The sequence below is a fragment of the Polypterus senegalus genome, chromosome 11 (assembly GCF_016835505.1).
Source record: "Polypterus senegalus isolate Bchr_013 chromosome 11, ASM1683550v1, whole genome shotgun sequence".
Taxonomy (NCBI): Eukaryota; Metazoa; Chordata; class Cladistia; order Polypteriformes; family Polypteridae; genus Polypterus; species Polypterus senegalus.
Genome location: NC_053164.1, coordinates 41,985,231 through 42,007,075, shown reverse-complemented (window position 1 = coordinate 42,007,075; position 21,845 = coordinate 41,985,231). Strand labels below are relative to the sequence as shown.

The window sequence follows — 21,845 nt, the reverse complement described above, 5'->3', positions numbered from 1 at the left end:
TTGACTGTTCCTGTAGGATTATTCTAATATCCTCTTGTTTTCAACATACTCCAAAAGCCAAGATCCACAAAGAGCTTTCAAAACATGAATGGGATCTCATCATTGAGATATCTATGAGATGCAGTAATCCAGTACATGTATTACCTGCACGGTCCTGAATGAGGTAATAAAAGGAAGCATGAGGTGAAAGCCGGGCCCACTGATTGTAGTTAGCAGTGCACCACCCCTATGGAAAGAAACAGGTAAATAATATGATGAATTTCTCTTAACAAATTCATAACATTACACACATTTACAAATATAGCACAGTTAAAAATAAAAGTACCCAGAACACAAAAACATTACAATAAATATTCAGAAATGCTCAAAATAATTTTATTAACAGTTTCATTTAATATCATCACAGATACGTAGTACCTTACAAGGCAACAAAAGATGAAGAAAGCAAGTTTTTTTCTGAAAATAGTATTTTGCATATTTTATAAAATGTAGTAAATCTATTAGATTTACTGGATAACATAAAACACTTAACTTCACGTTTTATCCTTTTTTAATGAGAACAGCAATGGCAACCTGTCAAATTGAACAAACCAGATAAACCTATGCGCAGCAACTGTCTTTGGCACTTCTTAAGGAATTCCAAGATTCTCCAAGGTTGATAAACACAGTGTGTCTGGATCTACCTACTGGAATATGCCACCTAAGTCATTCTAAGTACTAGGGCTGCTCCAACCAATTAGCTGCTGCAGTGTAAACAAAGAGCAGTGAGTGGAAGCTTGTTTTATCAGTGAACAAGAGGTGATTGGTATATTAGCCTTTACGTTAAAAAAAGTGAAGTAATAAATTGAAAAAAGTCATCCTGTGCAACTAGACAAATGGCAAGAAAAGCTACATTAGTGAATTCAGACCTTTTTATTTTGTCCTTTAAATTAAAACGGACACCACTTGAGTTTGGACAGCAAGCTTGTTTAAAATCCAGCAGCTTACACTTTTAATTGATTAAAAGCAAAAATAAAGATGAATCTGAAATTGCTGCTTAGTAAACAATAGGCTTTTTTTTTTTAAAAGATTTGCACTGTGTTTATTATTTGCTGCTGTTTCATACAGAATAAGTTTTGGTAAGAAACAAGCACTAGATAATTGAAATGGTAATCCATATTTTATAATTACACCTCAAGAATCACAAATGTCTAGTAGATACACTGAAGAAAAAAAAAGCACCTGTATAAATATAGCAAATGTATATTTTAACAGCAAAAAGCTGTAATGCAATTCATGGCGTAAAATGATTATACACACGTGGACAAAATTGTTGGAACCCTTCAGTCAATGAAAGAAAAACTCAAAATGGTCACAGAAATAACTTTAATCTGACAAAAGTAATAATAAATAAAAATTCTATGAAATTTAACTAATAAAAGTCAGACATTGCTTTTCAGCCATGCTTCAACAGAATTAATAAAAAAAAAAACTCATGAAAGAGGCCTGGACAAAAATGATGGTACCCCTAGAAAAGACTGAAAATAATGTGACCAAAGGGACATGTTAATCCAAGGTGTGTCCACTAATTAGCATCACAGGTGTCTACAATCTTGTAATTAGTCAGTGGACCTATATATAGGGCTCCAGGTAGTCACTGTGTTGTTTGGTGACATGGTGTGTACCACACTCAACATGGACCAGAGGAAGCGAAGGAAAGAGTTGTCTCAGGAGATTAGAAAGAAAATTATAGACAAGCATGTCAAAGGTAAAGGCTATAAGACCATCTCGAAGCAGCTTGATGTTCCTGTGACTACAGTTGCACATATTATTCAGAAATTTAAGATCCGTGGGACTGTAGCCAACCTCCCTGGACGTGGCCGCAGGAGGAAAATTGATGACAAATCAAAGAGACGGATAATACGAATGGTAACAAAAGAGCCCAGAAAAACTTCTAAAGAGATCCAAGGTGAACTTCAAGCTCAAGGAACATCAGTGTCAGATCGCACCATCCGTCGTTGTTTGAGCCAAAGTGGACTTCATGGGAGACGACCAAGGAGGACACCATTTGTTGAAAACAAATCATAAAAAAGCCAGACTGGAATTTGCCAAACTACATGTGGACAAGCCAGAATGATTCTGGGAGAATGTCCTATGGACAGATGAGACAAAAATTGAACTTTTTGCCAAGGCACATCAGCTCTATGTTCACAGACGGAAAAATGAAGCATATCAAGAATAGAACACTGTCCCTTCTGTGAAACATGGAGGAGGCTCTGTTATGTTCTGGGGCTGCTTTGCTGCATCTGGCACAGGGTGTCTTGAATCTGTGCAGGGTACAATGAAATCTCAAGACTATCAAGGGATTCTAGAGAGAAATGTGCTGGCCAGTGTCAGAAAGCTTGGTCTCAGTCGCAGGTCATGGGTCTTGCAACAGGACAATGACCCAAAACACACAGCTAAAAACACCCAAGAATGGCTAAGAGGAAAACATTGGACTATTCTAAAGTGGCCTTCTATGAGCCCTGACCTCAATCCTATTGAGCATCTTTGGAAAGAGCTGAAACATGCTGTCTGGAAAAGGCACCCTTCAAACCTAAGACAACTGGAGCAGTTTGCTCATGAGGAGTGGGCCAAAATACCTGCTGAGAAGTGCAGAAGTCTCATTGACAGTTACAGGAATCGTTTGATTGCAGTGATTGCCTCAAAAGGTTGTGCAACAAAATATTAAGTTAGGGGTACCATCATTTTTGTCCAGGCCTGTTTCATGAGTTTATTTTTTAAATAATTCTGTTGAAGCATGGTTGAAAATCAATGTCTGACTTTCATTGGTTAAATTTCATAGAATTTTTATTTATTATTACTTTTGTCAGATTAAAGTTATTTCTGTGACCATTTTGAGTTTTTCTTTCATTGACTGAAGGGTACCAACAATTTTGTCCACGTGTGTATATGTATAAGTGCATGTATATTCACATTTTAAGCAGCATTTCATTGGCAATATTAATTAATTCATTGTATGAATATATACATACTAGCCAACCCGCGGCGTACCTTACACCTCATAATCAGGCCGGTTTTTTAATGATTTTTTTAGCATAGGGAGAAAATTAACATTTGAAAAATCGGTAATGTAATAAATCAACAAGAAAAGCAACACTGTAACAATGCACGGAACGAACCAACACACAATCGTCCGTGACTGAAAACTGGCGGACTGTCCTCGCGCCTCCTCCTGCCAGACGGAGGGATGGGGGTGCATGGCGCAGAGTGTGGAATGCTAAACACTTCTGGAAAGACACGGTTGTCTAAAACGGGTTGGTGTGAGAATACAACAGTAAGCGAATGAAAAGATGGAACTCTGGAGTGAGCAAAATACAACACAATAGTGAAGCCGCGGCATAACAAACGCTGCATAATTATTTATTGATGGTTGAACACTTCTGGAAAGACACAGTTGTCTAAAAAGGGAGGGTTTGAGGATACAACAGAAAGTGAATGAAAAGATGGAACTCTAGACTTTTCATTGCTCTGTGCGGTTTTGGCTGGCTTTCTATATATAATCCACCAAGACACCCGACCACGGTAGTAGCGAGGTGGGAGGGGATTGTGAACAAAGTGCAGGAGCATCAAAGAAGACGCATGTTTGTCGTGGATGCGAATTGCTGTGTGTAAAACAGTTTGCTATGGTGGATGCGGTTGTGCGTCGTAACCGAAAACTCAGTTTTTAAAGACAGCCTACTTCATTGTGTTTTAACCTCAGCTGTAAAGGAATGTTTTAAAGAACCCATGGGATACCCCTCGTTTTTGGCTGCTTTTCTATATATAATCCATGAATGGGAGTGTATGAGTCACACTTAGTGGGAATTCTACAGCTTGCAGCCCGAATGGGGTTCAACGGCTTACTCACACATGTCTGCGCTGGGTAGACACACGGTCAATCTCATGCATAATTATTTATTGAATGCTAAACACTTCTGGAAAGACACGGATGTCTAAAACGGGTTGGTGTGAGAATACAACAGTAAGTGAATGAAAAGATGGAACTCTGGAGAGAGCAAAATACAACACAATAGTGAATCCGTGGCATAACAAACGCTGTGTGGCTCAGACGTGCATGTGGACTCTCACCACAGACGAAAGGGACTAACTGGGTGGTCGGTGAGTTTTTGTGTCTGGGCAAATGGGCAGGCAGTGTGAATGCCTAGAGAGCGAGGGTAGACGCCGGCTGGTGAAAAAGGAGTGTTGGTGGGAAGGAAAACGTCTTCCGTGTTCCTGCAGGAGCATCTAAGAAGACACATGCTTGTCGCGGATGTGAATAGCCGTATGTAGCGTGTAAAACAGTTTGCTATGGTGCATGCGGTTGTGCGTCGAACCGAAAAGTCGGTTTTTAAAGACTGCTTACTTCATTGTGCTTTAACCTCAGTTGTAAAGGATTGTTTTAAGGATCCCATGGGATACCCCTCGCAAACCGTTTCACACGCTGCATATGGCGATTCACCTCCGCGAGAAACATGCCTCTATGAACAGTCAACGTAGCTCGGTGGTGCATGACATGCACATGACATTAACCTGACCTGCGCTGCATGTGGCCTCTACGACAGATGAAATATAAATTTCTGTGTCGTCGCATCCGAGTTGGTGGGCGTGGCCCTGCGAGTTGTTGTCGTATCCAATGGTCTTGGAGTTGGTGGGCGTGGCTCCTTCCTGCGTGCGCCATAGGTGTCTCACTTGTCGGCGTTTAGTGAATCCACGCCCCTTCCGGCGTGCTTTCCATGGTTGTCTTGCCTTAGTGAATTATATACAGTATATAGATACTGTATATACATATATTTTTTTTTTGTTAGAGAAATGGTGAAAACTACTTTTTTTACTTGAGCAGTGCTTCAGATAGGTACATTACAGAAAAACTAAAGAATATGACAGCTTGTAATTATGAGGAGCATTTTATTGTCTTTTATGCCATATACATTATGAATAAATATTCTTGCATGTATTTTATTAAAGCGTGTATTTTAAGGAAATTTTATTTATTTTAGTATTTTACGTTTACTGAACAATACACCTACAGAAGTTAATTTATTAATAAAAAATGAACAGTGAACACCTGTGGTCTATAGTTTAATTATAAAAACACACTTTAATATAGGACAAATGACTTCAATTTGTCTGGTTATGCAGGAAATTAGTGTAATTTTTTTAAAGGGATAATGAAAAAAAAAAGGAATCAGTTATCAGAATCGGTCAATCAAGTAACATGAAATCAGTGATCGGTATTGGCTTTAAAAAACCTGATTGGAGCCAAACATATCAACTTGTTCTTCTCAATCCAAAAATAGACTTCTTGCTAAAGGTCCTCCCTCACTGTATAAGGAAATCTGACCCAGAACTTCATGTTGGCTTTTTGCACTCACAGTTTGGTTCTTTGGAGTGGAAACAATTCTGTATCTAGAAAGATTTATCTAAAAAAGGAAGCTGCCACTTGAAAGTTATGCCGTGGCGAAAAATTCATCATCATAAGGCTTTTTACCTAAAAATAAAGGTTATTAGGACTCGGGATAGTCAAACAGAGTTTCAAAGCTTTATTGCAATAAATCAACACAAAAAACAAGGACTCAACCCAATACAGCCAAATTGAGCTAAGCCCTGAAGAGTTCCGGACTCAAAAGTTATATATCATTTTCTTATCACTTTGTCCTTGCTCAATTAGCTCATTCTGCACCTGGCTTTACTGTCCATTGTTCCTCTTGGTGTCTGTTCGGCGTATTTTGATTGGTCTAAGACTGGGTAGATGGCTTCCTCTTACCAATTTGGGGCTTTTCTTATGTCATTTCCTATCTTTTCCAACCTCGCTCAAATGAGCTCTTTTGCTCATCTTCTCTGACTCACTTCTATTCCTGTCTGGCCTTCCCTCTACTCCTGTCCGGCTGAATCTGAGTTCCCATGGGAACCCTTATTATTTCCTTACTTTCCTATCACTGGCCCTCTCCTGGTATTTTTATTTTTCTATGCTGTTCCCATTTTCTCTAACTGGCCAATGCTTCAATTCCATATATGGGTTTCCTTTAAGCTTTCCAAACTTTTTATAATAGTGGCCTAAAGCTTTAAGCTTTAATTAAAATTGAACTATGGCGTGTGCCTTTATTTAATCATTTGCGTGGCATGCTTGATTTATATTTAATTGCTAGTATTACTAATTTTCTAAATATATATAGAACATATTTTGTCATTTTCCTTGCATTACATCAACTGAACTTGGCAGCAATGCCTTTTTGCCATCTTTGCTGATTCAATATTTCTGCTTGCCTCGTACCTGCCTTTCAGAGCCATCTTTTCTCTGTGGTATCATTCTTTTAGCTTCCTATCTCTGACACAGGTGTTCTCAATCTTATTTTCCTTATCTGTTCTTTTCTCGCACTAGCAATTCTGCTGTGATCTTAAAAATATTGCAAAATGACTGATTTTTAGTTAAATATTCACTTGACCTACCTTATTTTCTCAACATTCTAATTTATGCTTAATCTAATGTTTTGGAAGCTTTTAATTACTTTTTATGGCTCTTTATGTTAATTTGCTATTCTCTATGCTAATATAAAAACATTTTCCTTCTACATTTACAGTCTGGTAAAATATGCATAAAATTGCCACTTTTGAACCTCTATCCATAATTGTAAACAAGACTCTGTGGGGCTTAAACTCCTTCAGCTGCATTAGCCGCACACCACTTACCTGCAGCAAACAAATCATTTATTTCCAAGAAAGGCCATGACCTCATAACTGGAGGTGACATGTTTCATTCAGACTGCATCTCACTTTGGCTGTGAATTGATGTAGTGCACACTGGAAATCGTGGTTTGTGCCCTATCTTGATCCCTGATCTGGACAGGACATGTGCTGTACTTTTTGACATGCCACAATGATAAGGGAGAATGTGGTAAGTGCAGTGAGGGACCAAGTTGGAGTTGACCGATTGCTGAGGTCTTGGTAGGCACTGTTTAATAAATGTGTTGGGGTAGTTTGATGTGAACACAAGAAAAAGATAACACCCTTCATTCTTTTTTGTGTTGTGTTACAATGGGTGTTAATTAGTGATGTGCAAACATTGCTGAGTGCACTTCACCATGAGTTCCCCAAAATCACGGAAATGTGGGGAAGGACTAACTGAACTAGATTTGACTGGATTATAATGGTGCGCCCGTCTTTGAAGTGTCCCTGAAGGCTAAGGAAAAATCTGCCAGCTATACTAGACCAATTATTGTGGCCAAAAAGATGACCTGAGCCGTTCATCAGCAGTGCCAACCATTGCATTACCGTGCCTCACTGATATCAAAGAAGAAAGAACAGTCAGAGATGTGCAACCAAAGATTTCATCAAAAAAAAGAGGAAATACCAAAATCGTAGTCAAGAGGTAGAAAAAAATATGTAGGCCTTTTAAGGCAAGAAAATTTAAAGTGGCATGTCATGATTTTTGCTGTTGGCTTGTTCTATATTTTGAAGTCGCGATGAAGGCTCTTCAAACTGTTTGTGCTGATGCTTTGCACTTTGCTTCTATCAAAAAGATACAAATGTCTTGTAAATAGTAATAAGCCTTTTGTCATTATTATCTCATAGAGTCTCTTTCAAGGTTTCTTTTTTATTTGCACATAGCTAATTATTATGCATGCATAGGGCACGTGCCTTCTTCTTTATCAGCTTGAGTTATGCTTTTAGCATCTTGGTTCTGGTAATAACTTGTATTTGCCAAATGGCTTTTAATATTTCTCAGTCAGATGGTTTTACTGTCTAGTATTTGATAATTTCTGGCCCGTTTAAAATCATCATCATAGTTGCTCACAAACCCAGTTGACGGCTGGCAAATCAAAGACATCAACTACAACTAAAAAAGTAGGTAGATCTACTCTATGCAGCAATCTAGCCAAGCGCTTTGGATATTTGCAATTGACACAATATTTTAAAATCATAAATGTTTATAATAATACATTACAACATCACAAGCAGAGATAACTCCTTATTTATGCTGTATATGTTTCATTACTGTGGCCAAAAAGGTAACCTGAGGTATGCCGCAGCAGTACCAGCCACTGCACCACTGTGCCTCTGTGAGATCAAATGAAAAAAGAATGTAGCCAGAGATGCGCAATCATATATTTCATCAAAACAAATTGGAAATACCAAAATCATAGTTAAAATTCAGATAAAACATGTAGGTCTTTTAAAGACAGAATATTCAAAATGGTGTGTCATGACTGAAACCACTGGCTTGTTCTGCTTGTTGAAGTTGCACTGAAGTCGCTCTAAACTGTCTGTGCTGATGCTTTGCACTTTTTATTCTATAAAAAAGATAGCAATGTCTTGTAAATAGTAATAAACCTTTCGCTATAAATACTATTTCATTAAGTCTCTGTTTATGGGGTATTAGGCTCCATCAAATTTTGTTTTCACTCTCGCCCTGCCACATGCCTAAATATTATGCATGCTAGGACACACTCCTCTTTCGCTTATATTGATGTGGAACCCGGGGGCCAGTCCCATGAATGTTGACTATTACAACGCCCGAGGACATCGCACTAGCCTCGCAAAGCATTATGGGGTGCCGGTATTTATATATATATATATATATATATATATATATATATATATATATATATATATATATATATATATATATATATATATATATATATATATATATATATATAAATATAAAAAAAATATTCTCCTAAACAGGCCAAACCATCAGTGCATAATTTGACAAGCAAGGGAGAATGTGAAGACAGCAAATTTGCTGCAAATAATGCTTTGGCGAAATTCACTGATCAACGCTAGTGCTAATCCTTTTGAATAAAGTCCTAACACAACTCCATTTATGCAATAAAAAATGGTTGCTGGAAAAGTGTAGTATTTTGTTTACATAACATTCCTTGCGATAAACACTCATAATTAAACCGCCGTGGTTACCTGTTTCAATTGAGATGTCAAGATGACTGAGGGGAATACCGAGTTGATGTGGCTGTAGAATTCATTCAGTTGATTACTTTTTAGTATGATAACTGTACCGTCGATATAGCATATCCAGAATAGTTTGAGTAAGTTTGGGCTGAGTTAGAGCCGTGCTTTCAAATAACTGCATAACCACTCCAGCAAAGAGTCCTGATAACTAAGATCTTATTGGCATGCCTTCTTTCTGTCTATGGTATTTTCCATTAAAATGGAAGTGAGTTTGTTCACAAAGTGATATTAGCTGCATTATGTCCTTATTGGTCAGGTTTGTTTGTGACGTTATGGAGGTGTCATTGTTAAGTTTCATCAGTAAAGTCTCTGTGGCCAGATGAATTGGGATCATAGTATATAACGACACAACATTAAAAAGAGACTATAATCTCATCATCTGCAATGGATATATTCTTCAGGCGCTGTAATGCCATCTCAGCTCTAGTAACAGAATAATCCGAGTCATATGTTAAATGTTTGAGCATATGAAAGTTGGTCCACCTGTTAGGCTGAGCAAAGGTCTGAATTTTAAAGGGGTCTTGTGGATTTTTGGGAGGCCATAGAATTTCAGACAGATTGCATTATTCAAATTCATTTTATACTAATCTTGTAAGTTTAAACGGTTATAATTTTGGAGTTTACCTAGGGTGGTGTTGATTTTATTTAGGGTGGTTTTAATAGGGTCACAGGTTAACTGCTCATAGGTAGTCAGAGAACACTTCTTTTTTTGTGGTGCTCTTTGTTCACTACGACTGCTGCACCTCCTTTGTTGGGTGGTGTAATAACAATGCTGCTGTCATTCTGTAGCAATCTTAAAGCCTTCTGTTCTTTTTTTAGAAATACGAACAGTCGAATGTCTTGTGTTTAACTGGCAGGCCGCAGCACACCTTTTATCCTGTGCAGTGTCTGCTGGTATCTTTTGTTTGATGTTTTCAAGGGAGCCTAGGAAGTACATATTGAAGGCTTCTTTGTCATTAAAGTTTAAACCCATGTTTGTCTGACAAATTAGCTAGTATCTGCTAACCATACAGATCTCTGAAAAGAACAGCTGTAAGAACAACCATCTGTTAATTAAGGCATTTTCTTCAAATTTACATCCTAATTAACAGATAAATATCTTTGATAATTTTATGAATTGTTATAATAAAGTGCCTAATAAAAATCTATGTGAGGCTAGAGAGAGAGAGAGAGAGAGAGAGAGGAGGTAAGGAGCATGTGCTGATACAGTGCATTGCCACACCCACCACACGACAAACCAACTCGGGATCCAGACTAGGACCCGAGTGCAGCCATGTGAAGACACCTCAGCACCACATTAGTTTAGAAGGAGTGGAACAGTATGAAGTTTTTTTTATGGTGGCTGGAGTGCCAATTCTGCCACCAACCCCCAAGTTTTTCCCTGCAGGTTGGAGGGCCTACATGCAGGGATCGATGCAGATTAGCATCATACCCAGGCTATAATTTACAAAAATTACATTAAACATGGAATTATATCATTTTCAATGTCCTCAAGCCAATAAAGTAGATTCATCTTAATTTAGAAAGATTTCTTCAGGTTCTAGAAGTCAGAAGGCAAGTTGCAAGAGAAAATGAGAAAAATAAAGTTTTAGAAGACATTGTGGGGTATGGTTGAAACCAGTTTAGAAGAGGAGAAAAAGGGGTCATTGAATTTGTTCTTTTTTTGAACCAGCAACGAAACAATATGTTTTAGCAAAGTGTTTATTTATTCAAATGGAAAGAATATATATATATATAAATAAAAGCGCCACAGACAAGGGAAAGGTTTTGGGTTCCACTCCATATATTATTAACACTGGCTCAAAAATAAGAGGAATACCAAGTAGTCTCAAATGAATGAGTCCAAGATAAGACTGACTGGGAAAAGCAAGTGGCTGGCTTTACAGGCGGTGTACAGGAAGAGGAGGGTCCAACAGTGAAACAGGCTGAAGTAAGGCCAGTGAGTGTGTAACCATATTATAATTTAGATGAAACCTTCATGTGCAGGTTAAACAGTCGTACATGTTGAGAAAATTTGGTCATGAGCAAATGATCATCAGACCTGGAGATAAACTGATTAATGAGAAATTCCTATTGAAAGTTCTTAGCTACACATGCTACCAGTGATTGCTTTACTTATTTCCAATTTACAAAACTTCCTTTGCATAATGTTTTTTTTTTTTTAAACCTAACCTGTCAGAGTTAATCTTAAAATATGATGACTGTTACCTTGAACCCTAGCACAACCTGAATAAGTACTTTCAAACTATGCTTGGACATCCTGGTGTGAAAAAAAAAATATGATGCATGGCAGATTGAAGTATAAAAGGGTTTTAGGTTTTGCTTGTCATTAACCAGAATAAATAATTAAGGAAAGCTTTCTGAGAATTCCAAGGATAAATTTCTGACAATGCCAAACTCAATATCACTGACCTGTAATAAACTCCAATGTGCCCCTCCTCAATTTTGTGCAAAGAAGAAATTAAAGCTGCAGCCAAAAATCCCAGAACAAGGGATGCAATAGCACCAAAGTGAGCCATAATTTGTGTTTCATATATCTACTAAAAGAGAGAAAAGGTTATACAATTGACGATTACTGTTGAAATTCAACTAAATAGTTTGAAAAAATCATTAACTATAGTTGCCTTCTTGAAAATAATTTCAATCTAATATTAAACCACAAAGGGCTCAACATATCATAAAACATAACATAAAGGGCTTGACATAATATAAAACCAAAAACTTTTAAGAAAATTAAGAAATTACACTAATATGAACTAGATCCAACCTCATTACCAGAGTCATTATTTTCTCAAGTGATTAAAAAGAACAATCAAGCGGAAACTATAACAAAACCAAATAAACAAATTGCGTGAAAAGCAATGAAATTATTTCATATTCCAATGTTTTGTTACTGGCCTCATTATGTTTTCACACTTCCTTGAGCAGAAGCATAGAACATTGCCAATATGTGCTTTATCATACAACTAAATTAAAATGTCTAACTCATACCTGAAGAATATACAGGCAGCTTGTTCAGCTTACTTTGTGTCACAATGCTAACTGAGCATTTCAGAGGCAAGGCCATGAAACTTTCTAAATAAATAGCTGTCAGTATTATGCAGTAGACATATAGTCCATTTTCAGAAAGATTCATGCTGGGTGAGCAATATGGATGGTGTTTGATTCAGTGTACTGAATACTGTTAAATATTCACCTTTATCCGTTTTTTATGTTGTCATTACAAACACACTGAAGAAGAAAAACTTTCTTAGAAAGTGCCACAGTTACATTACAACACCTTAGCCATGTTCAAAAACTGTGGAAGTGAAGAGGATGAATGTACAGATATGCATATGTAGCTTATTAAGAGTTTATTATAACTGAAGCTAAAAGTAGGTAGCCATCCACAAAGAAAATTATCATGATTGATCCATTAATGAGAACTTACAAGAAGTTAGGATATTCACTCACCTGCCTCCTTCACAGGTATATGAGAGCAAGGGCACTTGCTAGGTGGGTCACTCAAAGTAACCTTAGAAACAAAGACATAATAAATAAAAATATCACTAAGCAGGAATGTCAGCCTTCCCTTACCTTGTTCTCTCAGACAAAGCCTTTCTTTACCATGCTCTCACTATTCTTTAGTCTTGATACACTCTTCTAGACATGTACTTTAGCTTTGAGTAGCTGTGAATTATACAACCCAGATGATCTGAAGGGAGAACTTATAATACTGTAGACTCCAAGGTATGAACTTTCTAACCTAACATAAACCATATAATTGCACATTTACACCTAAATGCTTTGGGATGCAGATCTTAGGAATAGAAGCAGCTTTAAGATGCGTTATTTTTGGAAAATGTAATATTGTAGAGAAGTTTGCTATTTGAGTGTCAGTGAAATAGGAAATGTAAAACAATATACAGCAAATGAGAGGCCAGTAATCTTGAAGCAGTTAGTGTGTATATAATAAAGATTAACTGAAGTATTTCATTTCACATTTGTGGACAAAATGGCCACTATTATTTTATAGTCCTGCTGTGATTTCTGGAAGTTAGGACACATGATATTTTGAGTAATTCCATGTCAAATCATCACACTTTTGGATATTATTGTGACAGATTTTAACTAAACTTAGCATACTGATTTGGTAATATGATTAACACATTGTAACATTCTTAGCTTGAATCTCCCTTAATATTGATCCAAGACATGTGCAGATTCAGTTCCATGTGTTACTCATATGACCAAATCAACATGCCAAGTTTTGTTAAAATCTGTGTTGATGAGGTCCAAAAGTGTGATGATTTGAAATGAAACTGCCCTTATTTAAGCCAGGACCATGGTATTAAAATTGTCCAAGACTGTGAATATTTTTGAAATTCTTGTTGGGTTACTACCAGAAATCGTTTGAAGGCATGTCTGCATGTTCACTCTGTGCTCATATAGGTTTCCTCCCACAGTCCAAAAACATGCACGTTAACTGAATTGCTGTTACTAAATTGGGCCCTGATGTAGGTATATCTTGCTTCCCCACAATGCTGCTCTGGACAAGCAGGTTTAGAAAATGGATGGATGGAAGTATTGATACTGGGCATTGGTATACAGCTATTTTCTGGATTTTGACTATGTATGTGTTTTTAAAATTTTTCTATACATCTTCATTTCTGCTTTTGCTGTTCTTTTTTTAACCTTAGCAGAGCAGTAAATGAATGCCTTAGAGGTAATTTATACTCTTTGAGTTTCCCAATTCATATCTCTTCCCATTCTGACAAGACAGCCTGTGCCTGCTCCTGATAACCTTCTGGTGTCTGCCAGTAATTAATTTCTTACACCTGCTGGGTGTGTTTATTAAAATTATCAGATTAACTGTTCAACTGCTAACCCAGTCACAGGGAATGCACAAACCAGTGTGTTTCTTAACGCTGGTCCCAAGCCCGGATAAATGGGGACAGTTACGTCAGGAAGGGCATCCAATGTAAAATTTTGCCAAATCAATATGCGGATAAAAATACAAAACACTGGATTGGTTGAGTCCTGGGTTAACAACGACCACCACCAATAATGTTAGCCAACAGGGTGCTGGCCGAAATTGGGCTACTGTTGGCCGAAGAAGAAGAAGAAGAAGAAGAAGAGGGGGGAGATGTGGCAGGAAGAGAGGAGGAAGGTAAAGAGAGTGGAACTGAGGGTAGGAACTTTAAATGTTGCCAGTATGATTGGTAATGGGAGAGAGTTAGCAGATATGATGGAGAGAAGGAAGGTTGATATATTGTGCATGCATGAGACTAAATGGAAGGGGAGTAAGGCCAGGTGGATCAGAGGTGGATTCAAATTGTTCTATCATGGTGTGGATAGGAGAAGAAATGGAGTAGGGGTTATTCTGAAGGAACAGCATGTCAAGAGTGTTTTGGAGGTGAAAAGAGTGTCAGACAGAGTAATGATTATGAGGTGGATTCAAATTGTTCTATCATAGTGTGTCTGGGAGGAGAAATGGGGTAGGAGTTATGATGATGAATGTTGTTAGTGCATATGCCCCGCATGTTGGGTGTGCAATGGATGAGAAAGAAGATTTTTGGAGTGAGTTGAATGAAGTGATGAACAATGTACCCAAGGGACATAAAGTGGTGAATGGAGCGGATTTCAATGGACATGCTGGTGAAGGGAACAAAGGAGACGAAGAGGTGATAGGTATGGTGTCAAGGAGAGGAATGCAGAAGGTCAAAGGATAGTGGATTTTGCCAAAAGGATGGACATGGCTGTGGTGAATACGTATTTTAAGAAGAGGGAGGAACATAGGGTTACGTACAAGAGTGGAGGAAGATGCACACAGGTAGATTACATCCTATGCAGAAAAGTCCATCTTAAGGAGATTGAAAACTGCAAAGTGGTGGCAGGGGAAAGTGTAGTTAAGCAGCATACAATGGTGGTCTGCAGGATGACATTGGAGATCAAGAAGAGGAAGAGAGTGAGAGCAGAGCCAAGAATCTAATGGTGGAAGTTGAAAAAGGAAGACTGTAAGGTTGAGTTTAGGGAGAAGGTGAGACAGGCACTGGATGGTAGAGAAGAATTACCAGACAGTTGGGAAACTACAGCAGATGTAATAAAGGTGGCAGCAACAAGGGTGCCTGGCGTGACATCTGGACAGAGGAAGGAGGAAAAGGAAACCTGGTGGTGGAAAGGGAAAGTACAGGAGAGTATACAGAGGTAGAGGATGGCAAAGAAGAAGTGGGATAGTCAAAGAGATGCAGAAAGTAGACAAGAGTACAAGAAGTTAAGGCACAAGGTGAAGAGAGAGATGGCGAAGGCTAAAGAAAAGGTGTACGATGAGTTGTATGAGAGGTTGGATACTAAGGAGGAAAAAAGGACCTGTACCAATTGGCTAGACAGAGTGACAGAGCTGGGAAAGATGTGCAGCATCTTAGGGTATTAAAGGAAAAAAATGGAAACGTACTCACAAGCGAAGAGAGTGTGTTGAGCAGATGGAAAGAGTACTTTAAGAGGCTGATGAATTAAGAGAATGAGAGATAGAAGAGGTTGGATGATGTGGAGATAGTGAATCAGGAAGTGCAACAGATTAGCAAGGAGAAAGTAAGGACATCTATGAAGAGGATGAAGAATGGAAAAGCCGCTGGTCCAGATGACATACCTGTGGAAGCATGGAGGTGTTTAGGAGAGATGGCAGTGGAGTTTTTAAAGCAGATTTCTTAATGGAATCTTGGAAAGTGAGAGGATGCCTGAGGAGTGGAGAAGAAGTGTACTGGTGCTGATATTTAAAGATAAGGGGGATGTGCAGGACTGCAGTAACTACAGGGGAATAAAATTGATGAGCCACAGCATGAAGTTATGGGAAAGATTAGTGGAAGCTAGGTTAAGAAGTGAGGTGATGATTAGTGAGCAGCAGTATGGTTTCATGCCAAGAAAGAGCACCACAGTTGCAATGTTTGCTTTGAGGGTGTTGATAGAGAAGTTTAGAGAAGGCCAGAAGGAGTTGCATTACATCTTTGTGGACCTGGAGAAAGCATATGACAGGGTGAGAGGAGTTGTGGCATTGTATGAGGAAGTCAGGAGTGGCAGAGAAGTATGTAAGAGTTTTACAGGATATGTACGAGGGAAGTGTGACAGTGGTGAGGTCTGTGGTAGGAGTGATGGATGCGTTTAAGGTGCAGGTGGGATTGCATCAGTAGGGAGCAGGTTAAGGAGACCCTGGAGAGGTGGAGACATGCTCTCGAGAGGAGAGGAATAAACAACAGTACGAACAAGACAGAATACATGTGTGTAAAGAAAGAGGGAGGTCAGTGGAATGGTGAGGATGCAAAGAGTACAGTTGGCGAAGTTGGATGAGTTTAAATACTTGGGATCAACAGTACAGAGTAATGGGGATTGTGGAAGAGAGGTGAAAAAGAGAGTGTAGGCAGGGTGGAATGGTGGAGAACAGTATCAAGAGTGATTTGTGACAGACGAATATCAGCAAGAGTGAAAGGGAAGGTCTACAGGACGGTAGTGAGACCAGCTATGTTATATGGTTTGGAGACAGTGGCACTGACCAGAAAGCAAGAGACAGAGCTGGAGGTAGCAGAGTTAAAGATGCTAAGATTTGCATTGAGTACATTAGAGGGTCAGCTCAAGTTGGATGGTTGGGAGACAAAGTCAGAGAGGCAAGATTGTGCTGGTTTGGACATGTGCAGAGGAGAGAGGCTGAGTATATTGGGAGAAGGATGCTAAGGATAGAGCTGCCAGAAGAGAAAAAGAGGAAGGCCTTAGAGAAGGTTTATGGATGTGGTGAGAGAGGACATGCAGGTGATGGGTGTAACAGAACAAGATACAGGGGACAGAAACATATGGAAGAAGATGATCCGCTGTGGCCACCCCTAATGGGAGCAGCCAAAAGAAGAAGAAGATGATCAAACTGTTCAACTGCTATGTTTTCTAAGTATATTATAATATTGTTATTCCTATAGGTTGCCTCTTGATTGTACATATCATTAATGATGCTATATAAAACAAAGATTGTTGGCGTGTAACCAATCTTACAATTAGAGAAGACATGTTAATTTTATAACTCTAAACCTTATACCTAATTAGAATTGTGGTGTTTATGCAAATGGCTCTAGTATAGATACAATTTGTTACTTACACGTAGCAAACAAAATGAAACTTTTTTTGTTAATGTGTCATCTTCAATAGCTACTGTGGCTGTTCGTTTGTCTGTACAGGATTTTAAATCACCTGTAGCTCATAAACCGTTTCACCTATTGACTTGAAATTTAGTACACATATACTACGTGGCGTCTACTATCCGCTTTCGGGGTGATGATTTTTATTACTCTTTTTTTATTTTATTTTATTGTAGAAGCAACTCTCGGCAGCGCACAGCAGGGCGGCCATGCGGTGCATGTGTATGGGCACCGTTCTCATTCCCTATCACCTTCGCGGTCACTTCCCCTACCTCTTCATATCTTTAATCATTCATGAGGCAGATTGAAGACTTAAGTGCCAGCTTAAGTGAAAAATTAAAGAAAACTTACTAAGTAATTGCAAAACAAAAACTAACAATCAGTTTTAACGTGAAAAGATGCCGAGGAAGGAAGAGAAGCAGCAGGCCGCTAGGGTGGTGAAAAGAAGAACTGCTCAGGAAGCAGCAAGCGCATCAACCTCTGAGCAAACGAATGCTAAGCGTACAGTGAAAGAGTATGAATGCTCAAGTCAAGTGTATTCACTGCACATTATCGTGCAGTATGCCGTTACTGGTGTTAAATAAATGTTTATAAACTCATTACAAACCTGGAAATTAAACTTGTCACCTTTAATAATACTGAATTTAGAATGCAGCTACATCCTATATTGCGTTGTCATACCTGCATTGACTTTATTCTGCCAATAATTTGTCTCCTGCTGTTGCATCTCATTTCTGCCATGCATTTTAAGTCCATCTATTTTCTAATTCTGTTTTATCTATTACAGAATTTTTGGAAGGTGGAGTCTGTCCTCATAGCAACAGGCACAATACAGGAGCCAAACCTCAATGAGATGCTAGTTTAGAGAAAACAATTAACTTTCAAACATACACACCTTTGGGATGTGGGAGGAAAGTAAGAACCTGGAAGAAACTTAGCTGTGCATGGAGGAAATGTACAAACCCTATATAATGACCAAGTATGGATACAAACCCAGCTAAACAAATATGCTATTAAAATGTAAAATTAAAAATGTCTGACATAAACACATACTGGGACTATCTTGACAGTAATTAACAAGTAATTCCTGATGAGCTAAGTATCTGTGGTAACTGTACAAAACAGATCCTCTTTAACTCAGCACAATTTGTTAGAGGGTTTTATCAATAAATATGAACTTTTACATGTTCTGAACCTGTCCACTAACCAACAAGGTAGATAAGGATAAGTTGAACTCAATTACCCCTACATGTAAAAGGATTTCCATTAAGCACATCTCTACACTTTTCAAACTGTATGAATCTCTCTTTACAAAATGAGTTCCAGCAAATAATTTGTTTGCTTCATAAAGCATGCTATACGAAGGCATATAATAACCCATACCAGAACAAAAATCAAAACAAAAAGGCAACTAAATTCAAAAGTCTATAAATACACAAGAGTCCTCATCTTAAGACATCACAATGTTATTCAAGCAGTGTGCTATGTCTGAAACACAAACTACTCCATCAGATTGAGTTTTATCAATGAAAGCTTAATAATTAAAGCTCAATAATTCTCTTTGGGGTTCCTAATTCATATTTCTTCCCATTTTGACAAGATAGCCTGTGTCTACTCTTGATGGCCATTCCTGTCACAGGATGTTACCACACTACTTAACAGTGCAGGTATTGAGACCTGGCTAGAGTGCGGTGTTTAATTCTGCTGAAGAATCTGCTTAACATTCGGGCCAACTTCTTCTTTATTCGTATTAGTCCATAATATATTCCAGCACATAACTGCTGTATCCTGAAGATGTTATTTTATCACCTATTATGGACTTATTTTCAGCCAAGGATTCTTCCTTAGGACTTCACATAAAAGTCCTTCTTTGTGGAACTTCTTGGGAGATTAATGATCCATGAACATAATCTTTGAATGCAGCCACTGATTTCTCTAACTCATTCAGAGACACATCTCTTAAGAAATGCCACTTGTTATCTGGAGACTACAATTTACAAGGACAGTATCATGATAACTTAGGATCATTACACTCTCCTAAAATAGGCTGCACCAAACTCGGAGGGATGTCCATTAGTTTTGAAATGGCTTTGAACACACCCTACATGAAGTAAGTTCTTTTGGATAATCAGGTCGCTTGCTTTGAACAACTTTTTGTTTTAATTTTGAAGCTAGCTTTTCAAAGTCTATACTAAACTGTGGCATCTTACAGTGAAAGAATATGTATCCTTAAGGACTAATTTATTATGTATTAATCCACTAATTACAGATATAATAATTCAACTAATTTTATGACGTACCGAGTAGGAATGTGGAGGTGGAGTTGAAGTCATGGAGTGGAAAGCACTAATTGGATTACTGGAGTTGGCAAAAATGTTCAGAATTCAACTAAACATAAACTTTAATATGTATTAAAATTTCCATTTTCACATATACTAAATAGGGCTTTCAAATTAGCCAAAAAATAAGGTTTTAATATTTAAATGAAAAAATAAGTAAATGTTTGAATAGTTTATAATTCTGAATATTACATAAGTTTGTACTTCTTTATACATTATTTTTATTATTATGGTAACAACAACATCAGCCACAGCAAGAACAAAACCTAAAAGTAAAAAATTCTACCAGTTCTCGGACAACATTTATTTTAATATAAGAGCCATTGAAATCCCACACAGCTGCACCCTATAAAAGGGAAGAATGTACATCATCGTCTTACCTTCATTCTAGAACTGATGGCTGGGTGAGAAATACTTGGTGTAACAGCGAGCCATAAAATCAGCCACAAAAATGAGCTTAAATCCTTACGAACAATGTGCATTAGCACCATGCTTTGCTACATTAATATATTTTTATCTGTCCTTGTTGTGCCTGGAAAGCATAAAATGCTTATGACACTGTTGCATGCAAGTCTTCAAAATGAAAGGATGCTTGAATTCACAGTTTTTCCCAAAAATGGGAATCCCTGTGCATACAAACTGAGGCGATCAAGCAGAAACTTGAAATGGACACACCTAGCACTGCCTAATGCTCATATGAAGCCCATACAAAATCAACCATGAAATACTTAAACACACTAAATGCAGTCCTTATTGTATCCTTCCCCAGCTAAACAGCAGAAAAACTGTCAGTCTATTTGTGTCTCTCAAAAGAAATAACAGAACGTACTAAATATTACCTCATAATGACCTTTTTTTAGTCCTCACAATTTTTATTTAGCAGACATTGTTTAAAGGACAAATTGAATGTTTACCAGCAAACTACTAAGTTAACTGATTACACACAGAAAAGACGTGTACAATGTAGTGAGTTAAAAATAATAGATACAATAAAACAAAATGCCAATGGTGCAAAGGTGAGTAGGTGGACTCCGACTTGGTAAGTTTATAGTGCTATACGCCAAATGAATGCTGTAAGTAGGATCCAGTGGTCAATGAATACCAGTCGCGATTAAAGTAAACTTTTTTTTTTCTCTCCTTTGCGGATGCAGTGAAATCATAATAAGTTGGTCTAAATGTCTTTAATAACGGCACATTGTATGTGCATTTTGGGTCAAACTTTTAAATCATTATGAAATAAAAGGAAGCAGTGTCAACACTGAACTGAAAGGCTGCCCCGTTGATCTCACATTTACGATGGTGTCAGTGCAGGCAAGTGACTTCTTAAACATTCAGACATAACTGAAAACATCAGTAAAACAAGCAATCCACGTACCTGCTATGAATTGTGAAAATCAACACCGATCTTTAAAGCATTAGGCCAGGGTTAAGTAAGCCTATCCAGATTGTCTAATCACATGTTCCAACCCTTGGGTTCGACCACTGCTGTACTGCCACTTGTTGATGTATCTAACAGTTTGACAGGGTAACTAAAGTAATGTTATCTCCTGTCAAAGAGAGCTGATTAATCTGCTGCAAAGCAATCATCATCATCATCATCAACTGGCTGCATGAAAAGCAAACTAGATACGTTTTTTCTAATCGACCAGGCAAATCTGGGGTTCCAAGACAAAAAGGACACCCTAACCAACTGTAAAACACTACCGTTAAAAAAACACTTTATCTAAATAACAATACTTTACATATTGCCACTCTGGAACAAGCCTCTGCTTTTCAGTCATTTTTCTGATTTCCAAATGCATAATGGAGGGGCACTTTAGGTCACCAACTAATCAACTAGTGCCTTGTAAACAAAGGATACCTTTGAACGCGTTCGTGAGGATACTGAAAAACAACCCGAGGGAAGCAAGTCAGCATTACACTCCAGCGGCGGCTTTATGAACGCCCACGTACACGTTCTTGTCATACACACTTACTTCATGTAATATACTATACTATACCATACCATAATGCTAACGGTTACCTGCCTGCTGCCCTTCGATCGGTATCGTATTGTCGTCGCGCGCATTGTCGTCACCAAGCTGCGCCCGCTTGTCTCCTTCAGGTCCGCACACAGCAGATTTCAGGCAATTGGCAGCAGAGGGCGCGCAAGAACCGCGAAAAAAGTCGAATTTAATGCTCAGAATCGGACTGATTGTGCTCTACTAAGGAAGGCAAGAAGGAGCTGGCGACGTGGGAGCACATGAAACGCTAAGCTATTTCTACATTTACTTGCGTTTAGTTAGTTGACAAGTTTGACAAAAGCGAGTTATAAATCACAAGACACAATTCATGAGCAAATTAAGTGGGTTAGTTGTGTGAA

General features: G+C 38.1%; 1 protein-coding gene across 6 annotated transcripts in view; it reads right to left on the bottom strand.

Annotated features, from left to right (window-relative positions):
- LOC120538880 (erlin-2-like) overlaps positions 1–21,628 on the bottom strand; it is a 56,748-nt gene extending 35,120 nt beyond the window's left edge. Inside the window, exons 1-4 of one of the 6 annotated variants that reach the window (XM_039768460.1) lie at positions 21,507–21,628; positions 12,419–12,502; positions 11,401–11,525; positions 145–226 (exon numbers count right to left, since the gene is read on the bottom strand). In XM_039768460.1, the coding sequence (XP_039624394.1) occupies positions 145–226; positions 11,401–11,507 (189 nt within the window). In that variant the 5' untranslated portion in view covers positions 11,508–11,525; positions 12,419–12,502; positions 21,507–21,628. Of the gene's footprint in view, positions 1–144; positions 227–11,400; positions 11,529–12,418; positions 12,503–21,344; positions 21,427–21,488 lie in introns of those variants that run through there. The other 5 variants (XM_039768456.1, XM_039768457.1, XM_039768458.1 and 2 more) reach the window with 5 other exon arrangements.
- Positions 21,629–21,845: the final 217 nt, after the last annotated feature.